Source organism: Labrus bergylta, chromosome 1, assembly GCF_963930695.1.
Source record: "Labrus bergylta chromosome 1, fLabBer1.1, whole genome shotgun sequence".
Taxonomy (NCBI): Eukaryota; Metazoa; Chordata; class Actinopteri; order Labriformes; family Labridae; genus Labrus; species Labrus bergylta.
The window spans coordinates 29,781,340-29,798,460 of record NC_089195.1 but is presented as its reverse complement, the minus strand read 5'-3'; the positions used below and the strand labels follow the sequence as shown (position 1 = coordinate 29,798,460).

At 42.6% G+C, this 17,121-nt stretch overlaps 1 protein-coding gene across 4 annotated transcripts in view; it reads left to right on the top strand.

The window, feature by feature from the left end:
* The window catches only part of tbc1d1 (TBC1 (tre-2/USP6, BUB2, cdc16) domain family, member 1), a 47,366-nt gene that overhangs the window by 24,805 nt on the left and 5,440 nt on the right, over window positions 1-17,121 (top strand). For 3 of the 4 annotated variants that reach the window (XM_065958835.1, XM_065958840.1, XM_065958851.1), the window contains 9 exons: window positions 1,058-1,174; window positions 1,908-2,021; window positions 2,209-2,342; window positions 9,532-9,723; window positions 12,545-12,706; window positions 14,079-14,237; window positions 15,532-15,632; window positions 15,808-15,951; window positions 16,710-16,869. In XM_065958835.1, the coding sequence (XP_065814907.1) occupies window positions 1,058-1,174; window positions 1,908-2,021; window positions 2,209-2,342; window positions 9,532-9,723; window positions 12,545-12,706; window positions 14,079-14,237; window positions 15,532-15,632; window positions 15,808-15,951; window positions 16,710-16,869 (1,283 nt within the window). The remainder of the gene's footprint in view (window positions 1-1,057; window positions 1,175-1,907; window positions 2,022-2,208; window positions 2,343-9,531; window positions 9,724-12,544; window positions 12,707-14,078; window positions 14,238-15,531; window positions 15,633-15,807; window positions 15,952-16,709; window positions 16,870-17,121) is intronic. The other variant, XM_020641869.3, reaches the window with a different exon arrangement.

Sequence of the window (17,121 nt, the reverse complement as noted above, 5' to 3'; positions counted from 1 at the left end):
TGTTTTGCAATTCTCCCTAATGGGTTTCGGTAATTCTGTCGATTAAGAATTTGTAACTACATCTGCAAACTCTGGAGAGAGTCTCAATAGATGATGATGATCAGGAATAAGTCTGTGACAGCGTCCTCATGCGCGGTTGAATGCATGGTTTGTGTAATTTAGTATGTCAAAAGTGGGTTTCCTCTGTGTGAGCGGGGCATTGATGTCAACGCTAACCCCGGCACAGGACCGGAGTTTGGGATCAGCAGTGTTCTGGTTTAGTTTGAAGTCAGAGTAGTTTCATCTACTGGGGTTCTACTAGAGTTGTAGTGTGACCTGGCTGTACACAGAGAAATAGTCTGTGTTCAGAGAAAAAAGGATGGAATTCAATCTGAAAAATGCAATCCCTGAAGTCATTATCGGTCATTTAACAACAATTTAGCTCTAATTAATGTTTTTAAACAGATGTATGAACGTGCAGCAATCAATCCACTCTTAGACGTCATCTCTCAGCACCTTCTTCATTTTCACTACCTAAGTTACAAGGACGGCTGTAAACAATAGTAACATCTGGATAATGAATGAAAACAGTCAGATGGGCTGGAATTTGAACTGCCAGGCCACTAGTGAGGCGATGTGAAAACGCAGAAATATTCAGAAAAATACACCATGAGCAAGCAGGAGGGGTTCTGACGCTGTGACCAGCAACACATGACCATAGACCGTACGATTGCAAGCAGTGCAATCTTCATGCACATGATGAAACTGTTTTTTTTTGTTTGTTTGTTTGCAAGTATTTTTTCCTGGGCTCTTTTGTTGGTGTGTGTGAATACATCAAACTACATGTAGCACTCATAAAGATACAAATTGTCATTGTACCTTCCACCATGTCAATGCACATGTCAAAACTGACATCTGTTGGACAATATCTCGAAACTCTTCTTCCAGACACCCTTTCTCTCATTTCTCATGCTCTCCTTTTCAAAACAGTTTTCCGTTGTGATATTTTTCAGTGTCTTTGATTTTCTCAGCTTCTTCTTACTTCACTCTCCGGTTCTGTATTTCTGCTGCTTCTCAGAAATGTCCCAACCGACTCCACCCTTCTTCCTGTTCCTCCTTGCCCTGCATCTCTCTCTCCTCCCCTCCCTCATCATCCTTCCTCACCTTCTTCTGGCGCCCGGCTCAATAAAAGAAGGTGAGGACACCGCATTGGCTTTCTGTTCGACTCATCCAGTATCTCTTTTCTCTGTTTTGTTTGCATTTATAAATGGCTCCTTTAACCTTCTTGTCATTGTTATAATTAAGGCCCTGTTCTGACAGAGAAATATAATCAAGAACCTCTTTGTTGACAGTTTGAATGATGATTAAATCTATGACAACCGTAAAAGACCACTGGAGGGAACTCATGTTGGTTAAAAAGGAGGTCCACTATGAAATACATCTGAACTCTTCATTAGTGATAATCAATTATCACCTAGAAATACCGGGTCTGTCATATTGCTATAGAAATGAGCTCAAGAGACTGAAAACAAGAAATGACATTAAACATGATAGGATCCAGAAACATGTTCACTCAACCACACAGTGTGGAAAAACTTCTCCTGATTCATGATTCCCTGACCCAGCTCACCTGGCTGTGATTACTGCCTATGTCCAGGTGGGCAGGTGATGTAGCAGCAGCAACATTAGCATGCAGTAATCACCTAACTTACCACACACACATTATAGCATACATCAAATTGGTGACAACATTTGTCTTCTAAACAGTTGAACATCTCAGATTGTTTCAAAGCTATGTGGCCCACAGTATCATCCCTCTGGTAAAATATACAAAGATAAAAAACATTCCTATATGACACTCTGTTTGAACAGGGCCTAAGATTTCCTCTTTTTTCATGTCGTCTTCTTTTTCTCCACCTGCATCGCAGTCCACTGGGTGGTCTGCGTGCTCGTCTCCACTCATCCTCCTCTGTTCCTAATTTTCTGAAATTTCAATTTCTGGCTCCTGTGCAGGAGAATGAGTTCTTTGAGCCAAAGAGCAGGTACACACACATATATAAACAAGTCAATGTTTGTTTGTAAAACATGTTGTGATCTTTGCTGCTTGTTTCAATGATCATGTAATGTGTTTTATTATGTGTGTCCTAAAGCCGACTGAATGTCAATCAGGGTTAGTGTAACCATTCCTGTGTGTGTGTGTGTGTGTGTGTGTGTCTGTCTTTATTTCAGTGATGTTGCAGCTCTGTCCTCACCTAGTAGAGCATGCGGGGTGGGAGAAAGCCCTCTGCGCAGCCACCGCCACTCATGGAGGCAGCAGATCTTCTTACGAGTGGCCACTCCTCAGAAGAGCACAGAAACCATTGGTAAGAAAAGAGACACTCTCAAATCTGTTTTAACACCTTGTAACCCCGATTCCCTGTAAGGAACAACCACTGGTCCTTGAGGGAAGACATTGGACCTTGTACTACATAACTACAGATATACTATAGAAGGTAGTTTGACACTGTTAAGGAGACAGCGCCAGTGTCTCCACAAGGTGTCTGACAAAAAATAAAGATGATTTGTCAGAGGTTAACAAAAGTGCTGACACCTGCAAACAAAATTGAAACACTCTTTTATACAGTTTAACTCGGAAGACACAAACCTACTCTACATTGAAATAAAATCCATCCATTATCTATACCGCTGCTCTTATATTGTTTCAGGGTCTCGGGGGCTTTAGCCGATCCCAGACCTGGACTGGTCGCCAGTTAATTACAGGGCTGACATAGAGACAGGCAAACATTCATGCTCACACTCAAGCATGACTTGAGTCAACAATTAACCTAACGAGCATGTCTTTGGACTGTGGGAGGAAGCTGCAGGGACCAGAGTGAACCCACGCATGCACAGGGAGAACATACAAACTTCACAGAGTAAGACCCTGTCCAATGGGGGATGCAATGACATAATTCAATCTTAGTAAGTTATACAAATATTTCATGTATTTTCATCATTAAATAGGCACTTTTTTTTCTTCTTTTTTTTTAGAATACTGTCAATAATAACTGAAGTGCCTGCTTTATGCACGTGGGGGTGGGTGGGGGGTATAAGTGTGTCTGTGTGAGTCAGAGAGCTTTGATCTCCACTTCAGGAATTACTTTGCATGCTCCAGTTGCAAAGCTCAACAAAAGGAAGAAGGCAGTCCCAGGTCAGGACACTTGAGTAAACACACATGTCCTTTTTCTATGCAAACAACATCCTGACAGAATAAGAGCATGAACATGAAACCTTACATGTTCTAGATCAGCTGTGCTATTTTAAACAACTACTCCAGGGCCCTTTCCGAATTGTCACAGTTCAGTAGGCAGTACGTACTCTTCAGTATGGAGTTTCAGTATACTGAACTTTCGTGGTCATTCAGTATGCATTTTTTGGGTCCACCTCAGTATACTGAACATTTCAGTATGGATACTAACTTCCGGGTTTTATGCAGTATGGATTGGATGCGTGCTTTCAGGAAATGAATTGTATTTACCACCCACAATGCTGTGCGAAATTAAACGTAAATCATCACGTCACGTCCGCCTCCAAATCAAAACAAACGAGCGTGGATTAATTGAATCAATTTTTAATCTAGAGTTAAAGTCCTGACTGAAATCACTACTTTTAATTAACAACAGAAAATATAACAAATATCTGCATTATTATAAAACCTTTCCCCCCTCTATTTAAATAATGATTTCACTATTTAAATGCGTCTTTATTTGTTTATTTTACTTTATGTTCTGTATATTACTGTCTTTCATTTGTTCTTTCCTTTATGTAGCCTACTGTATGTTATTTAGTTATTTAATCTGTCTTTTACTTGATTTACATTGTGATATTGTTTTTTGTTTACCTGACTGTATATGCGCAGTATAAAGCTAAACAAAACAAAAAAACGGGTCAATGCGGCCGGTTCGGGAAACGTAAATGACGTCACTTCCTTACTGAATGAATCAGATGAAGTAGGAACAAATATCTGCCTACTGTGTGTGCATACTGAATAGTAGATACTAACAGTATACAGCACGGATAGTAGGTACTGCCTACTGCCTACTGAAAGATTGAGTAGGTACTTGGCAATTCGGATACAGCCCCGGTCCCACAGTGCAGACAGCAGTGCAGTGACAAAGACTTTACACTCGGTGTCACCCTTTCATTCAGAGTGATGGTGCATGCAGGCAGGAGAAGGGAATCATGTAATGCACTGTAGTTTATACTCTCCTAATGAACTTTAATGAGCCTTTATAACCCACCTGGCAGCTTCTACTCTACCTGCTGCTTATTTTCTACACCTTTCAATTGATCCTTAAGATACTGATATTCACGTCCATACAATCATTCTCAGTTTGGATGTTTGACTTCTGTAGTATTTTTGTGGATTGTACAACTAAAACCACTTCTTTAGGTTGGTATAGTACCCATTTTATGTTTATATCTCATGTTTGAACACTTCTCTGTTTGACTTATTTGCCTGTTGTTGTTCCTCAAGTGTTTTATTTGGAGTTAAGATGTCAAAAAGTCAAAGTTAAAGTCAACTTTATTGTCAATTTCAAAATATGCCAGACATACAGTGGAATCGAAATTGCGTTTGTCTCCGTGGGTAAGGGGTAGGGTTAGGGTTAGGTGCAATACAACCAAAATAAGGTAAAATAAGATAAGGTAAAATAGATAAAATAAAATTAGGTAAAAATAAGATAAATAATATTTACAGTAATAATTTCTAAATTGTACAAAATGGTAAATAAATAAAATAAAATTTAAAGAAAAAGTAAACTTGTGCAATATGTGAAATGTGCAGTAAACTGAGTGTACTTTTGAATAGTTAGCTTCAGAGTTATTAGTCCAGAGTTCTTGGTGGCAAACGGGAGGGGGTTTCAACGTCCAGTGTCCGTGGGGGCAGAGGGGAGGGAAGGAAGAGAGGGGAGAGAGTTAAGCTTCCTGACAGCTTGGTGGAAGAAGCTGTTTCCCAGTCTGGTGGAGCCGGCCCGCAGGCTGCGGTACCGTCTCCCCGATGGTAGGAGGCTGAAGAGGCTGTGTGAGGGGGTGGGTGGGGTCACGCACAATGCTGGTTGCCTTGCGGGTGAGGCGGGTACCGTAGAGGTCCAGAAGAGAGGGGAGTGGGACACAGATAATCCGTTCAGCAGCCTTCACTGTGCGCTGCAGGGTCTTGCGGTTGGCAGCAGTGCAGCTCCCAAGCCACACAGTGATGCAGCTGGTCAGGATGCTCTCGATGGGATCACTAGTGACCATGTGTGTTCTGATTGAATATTAAACATATATAGAGCATGCGAGTAAGGCTAGGAAGGCCCGCTTCATGATCACAAGGATGTGCCCAAACAAGACTAAAATGACCTTGAGACTGTCATTGATTGACACATGACCTCTGGTGGCATTTCACGTTTGTCTTGACTTGTCTTTGTCTGACTTTGTATGATGACGTGATCTCACATGGCTCTGTCTGATGGTATCAGTTAAGGTTTTGTCTGTGTGTGACAAATGAATTGAATTTGAAGGAGAAATAATTAAAGCAGCAGGTCTGCCTGGAGACTGACAGCCCTGTCAGATATTTTAGAAGTATGTAGTATACATAAGTTGAACATGTTGTTGTACATTTTAAGAAATATTGCTTTGATGATAACTCTGGAGTATCAATCACCTGCCTTGTCTCAGTATATGCTTACATAAAGGGATGTGTCAGTCGGTGCAGACATGGGAACCACACATGTGCTTGCAGGTCTTCAGATTCTACATTATGGTAATTATATGTACCGCGAGCGTGTATGACAGAACAAGTGCTGACAGTTGTGATAGTTGGGTTGGTCACACTGTTACTCCTGAGCAAACCGCCAATGGGAGAGAAAAACATGTTCATACAGATTAAGAAGGACGTTGTTTTTATTGTATTTTAGTGAAGTGTTTAGATTTAGTATCCCCACAGAGAGGGGAATGACCTGCGGGAAAGGAGTCACAGGTGTGATTTGAACCTGGGCCGCCCACTTAGAGGACTATAGCCTCCGTAGATGAGTTGAACGCAGTAACCACTAGGCTACCTGCACCCCTCGGAGAGATATATTTTTGTATTCTCGTTGAACTTTGGTTAACTCACATTACATATGTTGTCATTATGACAAATGAATTGAACTCTGTTCTCAAATAAAACAGGGTAGAATCTATATACAGTATATAATCTATAATCTAATATTGTTTAATCTAACAGATATGTTTTGAATTGTCATTCATTTTGTCGACTGTAAAGAAAACAAAAGATGTCGAGTCTATTACAACTTCTTGTTGTCTCAATCTGTTTTTTTTTACATTTGTTAAATGAAAATGAAATATGTCTATATTCTCTTTCTGCCTGCCCTTCTGATTTCTTTAACACCGTTCAGCTGATCGACTTCACACTCAGAGGTTTGTAGTCGTTTGAACCCAAAGCAGAGTTTGAAGTTGCTTTGTATGATCAGTTTTCTGGAGGAAGATGCAGAGACGCCAAACTGGCATGTGTTCTGAGTGACACACGATGATCACATAATGCTGAAAGCACGGACAACACAAAGCAACATGTACATACAGCATCAAAGGTCGTGCCCGCAGGCGTTGCACAATTAAAATTGAATCGGTTTTGGAAATCGTTCTAATTGTGATGAGATCTCTCCTTTTGTAATCTAGGCCTCTAGTTATGATGGTAATGTCTTCTTCAAATATTTGAATATACAAAAACAGTCACTGTCTGTCGTCGGGCCACAGCTACAGTACACTGTCATGCTCTTTGAAACACCAAAGGATCTGAGAGTGACATGACTTGTCAGTGTCAAACACTAGAATCTTATTGATGATTTGTGTGTTCATTTTAAAGCAACAATCATTAAGATTATAGTTTATCTTGTCCTAGTTGAGATAGCTTTAGCGTTCTTTGAGTAAGAGTCGGTGAGAGTTTGTAGCCTTCGTCATGTGTCGTCATGATTGTCAGAAACTTTTTTTTACTTATCGTCACATTGTTTATCTCTTTTGGCCAGTAAAGAAGCAACAGCCCTGGCAGCATCGTTCGTGCCTGCTTGTGTCCGTGTAAGCTGCAGGTTAATTTGGCCGGCCCTTCACACAACAATCACGACACCGACCAGAAACCAACAGATTTTTGGTATTAGTATTATCACCAATACAGTTATGGGAAGTACAGTCGTGATGTAATGTTGACTGAGGTCAAGTGTCAGTGTCAGATACCTAATTCAGTGCCGTTGATCCGTAAAAGTAAACAATGGCGCATTCTAGCTTGGGGTGTTGGATCCACCTGCCGTGACGCACGCCACGCCGCGCCACGCCAAGACTAACAGAGGTTGCTGTTTGGATACAAGTACTGTGATGCCAGTGTTGTTTGGACTGCTAAGCTGCTTCATTGTGTTTCTTTATTCAACCTGTGAGGACTGACGTGAGCAGCCGACAGTTAAAGTTGACTTCAGGTTCACAGTTTGACTTTGGCTGAGGAAATAAGTAAGACAACAAAATGTAAGAAAAACAAAGCGTAAGAAAAACATATCGGATCACTTTTTCCAGTGAATTACACTAACAATGGCAGCTCTACAAATAACATTGACAGGATATTTTCAATATGTTATCTCTTTGTATTTTTAAGCTACCACTGGGATTGCCGTGTTCTGTAATCTTCTAATTCTTAAGGTTCAATGAGAAACGGTGACATCCTGTTAAATGAACCCCTCTCAGGTGCAGTTTCAACAAAACCTTCATGTTAGGTGTATTTTCTGCAGGAGTGCCATCATTTTTTTATTTCACTCCTTTACACACGCCCTTCTCACATCTGTATTTGGTTCTAATCAATGCAACGTGGGACTGATGTGACCTTCTCATCCTCCTTGTCACTGAATGTGCAGCTCATGAGGGATTAGAGGGCTTTGGGCCTCTCATTGTTGCTCTTAAGTTTCCCTTTCTGCTCAACCATGTCTCCTTTCCATGAATGCAATCTGCACCTGAAGTGTTTTGACAGACAGGTTCCATGAGGTGAAGGAGAAACTGTGTTTTTGCAGGTCAGTGTGATTGGTTGTATAGTGGCTGAATGCAGAGCTAAGTCTGGTCGTGTTGGGTGTGTTCTGGTGTTTGTGCTTGCTCACACACATGAGGTCATGGGTGTGTTTGAATGACTGTGTGCTTGTGTGTGTGTGTGTGTGTGTGTGTGTGTGTGTGATTTGGAGGCTGTGGTGGTGTCCCAAGGTCATGTTGACAGTCCACACACAGACAGCGCCAGAGGAGAGCGCCAGCCTTGTTGACCCACTTTACATGTTTTGTGTGTGAGTGTGTGCTGGGACTTGGTTATGGCTATGTTGGAGTGTTTGCTCAGGGAGTGGATCAGGCCACTTTATGCAAGAGTGCGTGCATGCGGCCATACGTGCACGCGTGGTTATTTTGATTAAAACAAGGCTTTAGCTTTAGAATAAGTCGTATCCTATACAGTTTGTTTAAGGTGAGGGGAAAAGAGTTATGACATTGTTGAGGTTAGTTAAGAACCCTCACAACGATTGTAGGATAAGCGTGTGTGTGTGTGTGCGCGCTTGTGTGAGTTCATCCGTGCAATTTTTTCACACCTAAAAGTGAACTCTTCAGTTGTGTTCTGTTGATGCAGGGAAACGGTCTGTGTTTGTGTAAAACATACATGACTCTATTCAGAGATTTAGCTGTCTCCCTGTGTGTCTGTGTTTGTGTGTTTTAGTGTCACACGTGTCAGGTTTGTCCTCACTTCTCTTCTAACTTAAGACAAGATGTTTGTACAGTGACTCTGCTGGTTTCAGCATGTCTCGGAAAGTCTCCCTGATGCAGACACAAAGGCATACATGAATGTTAGCCTTTCCAGCACAAAGAACACCATTGTCATGGTGTGTGTGTTCGTAAGTGTGTATACGTGCAGTTTGTACATGTCTTGTCTTTATTTGTTTCAGGGTATTTATCTTCCGCAGGTTAGTTATCTAACATTTTTTTTTAAGTTTCCTCAGAAGAGTCTTGAGGAAAGATAAGCATCAAACTTACATACCTGAGCCAAACTAAGGTGTGAGTGAGTCTGTGCGTGTCTGTGTGTGCACACTATCAAACTGACTTGTGGTGCTATCTGGGTGGCTGTTATGTCCTTCCTCTAAACAACATTGGGTATTTTGAGGTTTGGGATCCACCCAGTACTTTGGGGTGGAGTCATACAAACACATTTATTTTACTGGGTGTTTGTTGCATCCCGCTGTGTCAAATACATCTATGTTTAGAAATTTGTATTCAAGTGATTCTTTGTCATGCCACTTGACTGTTTGTCTGTCAGCTGTGTGTCTTGAATCATGTAAAAAAAAAAAAAAAAAAAAAGACAAAAAAAGAAAACATTTGTGTGTGTGTATTTTGACATTTAAATCCTTTTCTATAGCATTTTATCACTGGTAACATCTCTGTTGTTGTTTTTTTTACAGCCTGTGGAAGTAGTAAATGTACTGCTGTGTTAATCTGATCTCATGTATTTAAATGTAATGTGTCTTCCAGAGCGAGGGGATCCCTGTCTAGATGCGAGTCGTGGCCAGGTGGGAGTCGGAGGAGGAGGGGACTTGTCTATAAGCGTGGTGCCTGAGGAGCGGACGAAGAAGAGCAAAGAGGAGCTGAGGGAGCTGTGGAGGAAGGCCATCCTGCAGCAGATCCTCCTGCAGAGGATGGAGAGAGAGAACCAGAAACTACAGGGTAAATTCAATGGATCTAGGGAAAGGGAAAACACACATATACTTCCTGTTATTTCATTTTATGCACACTATCCAAAAATAAATGACAATGCAATCATGATGATCATTCTATAGTGATCATTAGCCTTCACAATGTTGAAAGCATAACATGCACACAGCGTTCATTTAGCAGATGGGTGTGTATCTTTGCACTGGGTATTCTGTGGTGTGGGTTAGTCTAACATGTGGGGAGCGTGCATTTGGTGACTACATCTTCAGTTATCGGACCGAACACATCACTGCATGATAGAGTTTGGGAATAATGGGTGCACAACTACAGACTACAACAGGCTGTGGGAGTTAAGATACTTATTGTTGTTCCCTGCAACTGTCAGACACTTGCAATATAAATAAATCACAATATGGCTGTCTGGTCCTGCAGAGTAGAATTTAATTTGTAATGTGTGAAGACACGAACAGCAGCCAACATCGTTTCACTGAGCAGCGTTGGCATCATTCACACACTGATGCTGTTGACTGACATGATCAGTCAATTTCTCTTGAAGCTCAAAAGCAAACAAACAAATCTTTCTTGAATCCATCCTGGCATCATGCCTTTCCAGGTGTATTTAGACCCTCCGTTAATAAACAGGTTATATAATATATATGAGTGAGTGTGCATGCGTGTGCGTTTACTGGTAGATCATAATTAAGGGTGTGCCAAGTGCACCGCCTCTTTTCTGACCCAGTTGGCCACATATCAACACACACCTAGCAGTGCACCACACCCCTAATTACCTGCTCAGTATCCTAACTATTAATTAACACACAATACTTCATCCGTCACGCCAGGTAGACATTATTGCCTCTGCATTGTACATGGCAGAGTGTCATGAAGAGAATTTGGGTCATATTGATGTAAGACAAACAAGCCAGGGCAGCGACATTTAGTGGGCTCACACTGTACACACTTACAAACAAGCCTTCAATGTGGTGCAACTGACTTGGGCGTCTATAGTTTTATTGTGTTTTATTTCTCCCACAGGGTGAGCTCCACCTTTCTGTCCGTTATTTGTCTGGGTGGAGATCGAATCCCTATCCTCTATTCTTTTATTTATCTGTCTCACCGCTGTCTGCTTTATGGGTCAACTGTGGAAAAAGTGTGTGAGCGTATCTTTGTCTGCTCAAGGGTGGGGTATCCTATCCTGTGTGTTATCATGGGCGGAGTGTTCCGGCGACAGAAAGAGAAATGGAGAGCAGCGGGAGGTTAGGAGAGGGGAGAGAATGAGTGCTGACTGGGCTGCAGCCAGCGAGTCGTCGTGCTGGACGAGACTGTGCGTGTGCAGAGACGGCTGATAAGAACGACAGCAGAGCCGCAGCATCTATTCTTACTCTGGGTGTGTCAGCTACTGAGCCATCCAACTTTTCCTCCTCTGTTATACAAAAAGCACATTCCAGGTCACTCCCGCTACTTTGCTGTATTTGACTGCTGCAGGCCTTGATATATAGCATTCCATGTAAAGTATTCAAACCTCTTGTGATGCTCTTAATTCATCTTGTGCCAAGTATTTTTTTAGGCTCAAGTTTAGTGTGAGCTGTATTCACTTTTGCAGGGCCCTTGGTGATCATGCAACACTCATGGGCTTTACAGATATTTCAGATCACCCCCCCCCCCCACCACCACCACCACCACCACCACCACCCCTGGCTATCTGCCCCCAATATTCCTAATGTTTCCTGAAAGGTGTCAATGCAGGTCAAGGAAGTAGGCTGTTGTCTCTTTCCTGTCCCATACCGATGATGTCACCCTCCCCAGCTCTGCCTGGCTGCAGCTGGTCACTGGGTGGACACCACACATGAGCGGGAAAGGGTGGGGAAGTCCTTAAGGGATCGAGCGGTGGGGGGGGCGGGGGGGCGGGGGGGGGGGGGGGGGGGGGGTTTGAGGCGATGAGGTTTTGATGAGAAAAACGTGGAACTGGATGAGAAGAAAGGAGTGGATTGTGGGCAGAAAAAGTGAAAGAGAAGAGGAGGATGCTGGGTGTAGAGATGAGATGAGGGGAGAGGGAGAGGAAGGGTGTTGTCAAAAAGAAATGCACAGATGAGGGGTGCTGGGTGTGCCCTCACCTTCTTTGATCACTGGTGTCAATGTGTAAAAACGGAATTCACAGTTTTTCTCTCTCTGCTAAGCTTATATGTTGTTTGTCAAAGTCCAGGGCCAACCCCATGACCCGCATCTTGACTGTTTTCCTCGCTTTCAACGGAAGCTTCGCACCATTTCTTTGCTGCAGTAGGAGCTTTTTTCTGCAAAAAATCTCTAAAGCCACAGAACATGACCTCAACAAACCTAAACAGCAGACAGGCATAGTGAGTTAGGAGCTGGTAAACATGTGAAAATATTGCAACATGTTGCAGCTAATGCCAGATATATATGCGCCCAAGGATATGGTAAAGACAAAAAAATAAGAAACAGAGGGGACTTAGAGTTGCTCCTTAACTTTTGGTTTTGTAAAAATAAACCTACAGTTTGCCCATGGCCAAGTCCTTTTTATATTCAGATTTATCTAGAGGGGAAGGTTTTGTTTTTTGAAGGCCTGATAAAAGTGTACAGTATTTATATTGAGTACAGCAGTTAGTTAATGTGGATGTTTTTTGTCATTGCAAAAAAAAAAAAAAGATAGCGGAAATCATTCAGGGCTGGGGGTTTGTAAAGGGACAGACATGCTAGCATCTGTGCAGGTGAGCTGAAATATATTTGAGGAACACTAGCCAGGTGTTTCCAGTAGGACAGATTAGGGATGCAGGGGTTGTTTACATTATTAATGTGTATTATCTTGTGTTTGTAGCCTCAGAGAGCGACCTGCAGAACAAGCGCCTGAAGCTGGACTACGAGGAAATCACTCCGTGTCTGAAGGAGGTCACTCTGGTCTGGGAGAAGATGCTGGGAACTGCTGGGAGAGCAAGGGTTAAATTTGACCCAGAGACTATACATGCTGCTGTTACACAAGGTACTTATAGTTTCCACTAATACGTGTATCAGTGCTTCTTTGAAATGTTTGTCCCTTTTGCAAAATCACCAGGCATAAGCAAATATTGACCAAAGCTCTGAAACTGACAGTTTGTGTCCTAACTTTTCCCTCGATGAACTTCAAAAAGTGTTATTTATTTATTTATTTATTATTCTTTCCTTTAGTGCACACGGTGAAGTCAGTGTGTATTCAGCAACATGTCCCCGTCTGTCTATCAGTGGTTCTGTGCTGGCTGACTGTTCTTTCCGTTTTCTGGTTTCAACATGTTCTGCACAGAGGACACGAGAGTTATCTCCTCTGTGAGAGAACTTGGTGACGTAACTACAGAGGCCAGTCACTAGATGCTTGCGCAACATGTCGTCACAAAAAAAAATGGTGGCAGGGGTCATGAGTAGTGCTTGAGTTCTGCATGTTTAAACATCCTCCTTCTGGGGTCTTTACAGGCTGACAGTGTCTGTGGTGTTTTCTTGTTTTTAATAGAAATATTTTCAACGGTTATACTGATTTATTATTACTATAAAGCCTGTTTCTATATTGCCCCTCTTATTAAAGAAGAAATGATTATGTATCATGAATCACATGAAACTATGAAGTACTCTGATTATTTATACATTTACAGTTTCTTAACTTTATTTAGTTGACGTGAAAACTGCACGAACGCACAAATGAACCTGAGGTCGTTGGAAATCAGAGTTGCTCTGCATTAAATAAGGGGATCAGGAATATTTAAAAAAAACAACAACACAATGACAAGAAGAATAGAAAGCAGAATTGTGTGGCTATAAAGGGGATCAACTTGGGGACCAGTTTTTTTTTTTTTTTTTTTAAGAGGAAGGGAATTCCCAACATGCAGGAGTGTTGTTGGATTGGGGCAGTGTTGCCAGACGTGCAGTTAGGAGTCCAGGAAGTTTTGCACAACAAAAAGATGTGACCTCTTGTAAAGCTGTCACGGAGACAATTAAAAAGGTTTAGATGAGCTGTGCGCAGATTTTGACAAAGCTCTGTGAGCTTTTTCCCCCTTCGACAGTTTAAAGGCTTTAACTCAGTAAGGTCATAAAGGACAGTATGTCCGGCACTCACTCAGAGTAATTACTGGTCTGACATGAGGTTCAGCCTCTTTACGGTGTCTTCAGCTCCTCAACAATGACCACAATGTCCCAACGTCACAACTCCTTACGCTTTGCATACTTCACAGATCATTTGCATACAACTGATAGAAATCGACCTTTTACAAGGAATGCACCTGAACTGACAGTTAAAGTAGATTAACATGTCATCGCACCTTTGAACCACCTCATCCTACTCAGTCACACCCTACTCCTTCTCTTATCATCTCTGTCATTTCACGCAGGTGTCCCACGGCAGCATCGCGGCGAGATCTGGAAGTTTCTCTCTGAACAGTACCTGCTCCGGCAGACGGTCCCCTCCCGACCGCCCGCCAATCACACTCCGTACAAAGAGCTGCTGAAACAGCTCACATCACAGCAACACGCCATCCTCATAGATCTGGGTAATTCTCTCTCTCACACACACACACACACACACACACACACACACACACACACACACACACACACACACACACACACACACACACACACACATTTCTCAGATCGTTCTAAATTCTCTTTGTGGAGGATCAAAACACATTAAAACAGTGATAACAGGTCTCAAAACAAATTTTTTGACCACACACACACACACACACACACAAAGCACCCCACCCATTTCACACCCACATACATAGAAGTCATACACATCCACCCACACATCTATCCCTGCAGCAGCTAACCTCCTCTGACTCTACTGTTCACCCCCCTGTCTTTCATCTGTCCGTGTTATTCACTCTACATCATGAAGGGTGGGGACAGAAGAAACGGCGTGCACAGTGGCGTGTTCCGATGTAAAGGTGTTATGTGCTGTAGGATGAAAACACGGTGCGTAAGCTACTAAAGCGGACAAGAAGTGTGCAGGTGGGAACGCACAGAAACTCAAGACTGTTATTTCAATCTCGCAGTAAACAAATGTTAGGTAAAGGAGGTGTAGATTTTCTGAGGTTTGGGGGGTTGTGAAGCACGGCCCTCCCACACCTCGCAGTCACAGACACACACTGATCTTACCTCGAGGCGGGGGAGGGAGTCCGTGGCATTATGTTCACAAACATAAAGCCCCTCCAGCACATTCCAGAAATATACACTCACACCGTCGTCATTGTCTTCTCCAAAGCCTCTCTGTCACACACTGTAAGTCAAGGAGTCCTCAGTCCAAAAACACACACACACACACACACACAACTGGCAATTACCCACCTGTCCAATGTAAGAATGCTCCCACACAGATGCACGGTCATTATGTTGTCATGTTTGAAAGGTGCACGTCCTGTCCTGCTTTACATGTTCAGCTACTGAGAGAGAGAGAGAGAGAGAGAGAGAGAAAACATGTTTGTGAACATGACAACTTGGAATAGGTTGGCACATGCACATGTACTCTTCTCTTCTAACATCAACAGATAAGTGTAGAGGCTCTCATCCTTAAGGCAAAGAGAAGCTGCTTTGTTCAAACAAGTGGCGCACACCTACAGACCCCGGTGTCTTATGGATCCTTCAGAGTTCTTTTTTTTTATTAGTGTCATCAGACAGAATGTAGTAAATCACATCTATTAAAGAGCTGCCCTCTTTTAGATGAATATCAGGTCTATAGCAGACATCATCTAGACACTGCGTCTGGCAGAGGAATTCCTGCCAAATGTAAACAGCGCAGATGTTTTGCAATAAGGATCGTGTCTGCTCTCTTTTCCTTCCTAGGTCGCACTTTTCCCACTCATCCATATTTCCAAGCCCAGCTGGGTGCAGGGCAGCTGTCTCTGTATAATCTACTCAAGGCATACTCCCTTCTGGACCCCGAGGTATTATCCAATTCTTCTTTTTAGTATCCTCTCTGGCTGTCTTTCACTTTTCTTTTGTAGTCTCTAAATCCCCTTCACCTGATGAACTGAGTTGTGATCTGCCTTCAGCTTTCTCCCCCTGCCCCCCTCCCCCTCGCCTGTGTAGACGTTGAGTCTGTTGTTGTTTTTATTGTAGGTGGGCTACTGCCAGGGCCTGTCCTTCATTGCAGGAGTGCTGCTGTTACACATGGAGGAGGAGGACGCCTTCTACATGCTCAAGTTTCTCATGTTCGACGTCGGGCTCCGCAAACAGTACAGGCCTGACATGATAATCCTGCAGGTAACATGTGCACATGAGTGTCTTTGTCCCACAGTTACTGTAGCAAACAGACTCATCATGTAGATCATTTCTCTTCTTCTCACACCCTTTTCATTCATGAATTACATCACTATGATTAATGAGCATATAAAAACACTCAGTCTATTCATGTCACACTTTTCATATGAAAGATGACTCTTCTTATTCCTCGTGATCTCGTCACCTTGACATCAATTGGCTCTCATTTCCATATTATATAATGAAACAGTAGCAGATCATGGGTTTTAGTTGAAACCTGGTTTGCGTGGGAATTCAGCTCTGAGCATTAGATTTCACCCTGAAATAGAACGACTGTAACCAAAGACTGATCAGACTGTATCATGACTGTATACGGCCATTCTTTCTTTTCTTTTCTCTGTTACCAATGCAACTTGCACAAATCAAGTTCACTACCCTTTTAGAGAGTCATGATCCTGGCCACTAGAACGTTTTTAAAGACCTGCTGGGTTATTTCTGAAACTGTCTACATCTTACTGTAACTGGTCTTTTTGAAGAAAACAAAGGATTTCTATTGACAATGACTTCTCCATTTCAGTAGCTGCTGTAGCTCTGGTGTGTCTTCACATCTGTATAACTATGCCTTCATTAAAGCTCCTGTCAGACACCTGTGAAGGTGATATCTCATATTGCTGATCTTGTCCTGTACACGTGTAGGTAGTATTGTACACGGAGCCACCTTCTCCCAAGTTCACATTGTGTGCTTTTGATGTTCATGTCAGATTCAGATGTACCAGCTGTCCCGGCTGCTCCATGACTACCACAGGGATCTTCACACCCACCTGGAGCAGCAGGAGATCGGGCCCAGCCTGTATGCCACCCCTTGGTTCCTCACTGCCTTCGCCTCACACTTCCCCCTCGGCTTTGTGGCCAGAGTCTTCGGTAAGCTTTGAGAGCTCCTCCTGTGTGTCTGGACTCAGAGAGCACACTCTAGTTAGGTTGGATTGTACGATGTAAGGAGAGAACAGGATGGTGGTACATGTAGATCTTTAGATGGTCTCCACTCCTCAGATTACTTTTCAATCAGATCTTAAATGTGAATGACGGGGAGTGGGAAGGAAAGGTGGAAAATGAGTCAACTTTTATTTTTGCAAATTTTGAGGAAATTAAACAAAATTCAAACGAGAAAATCTT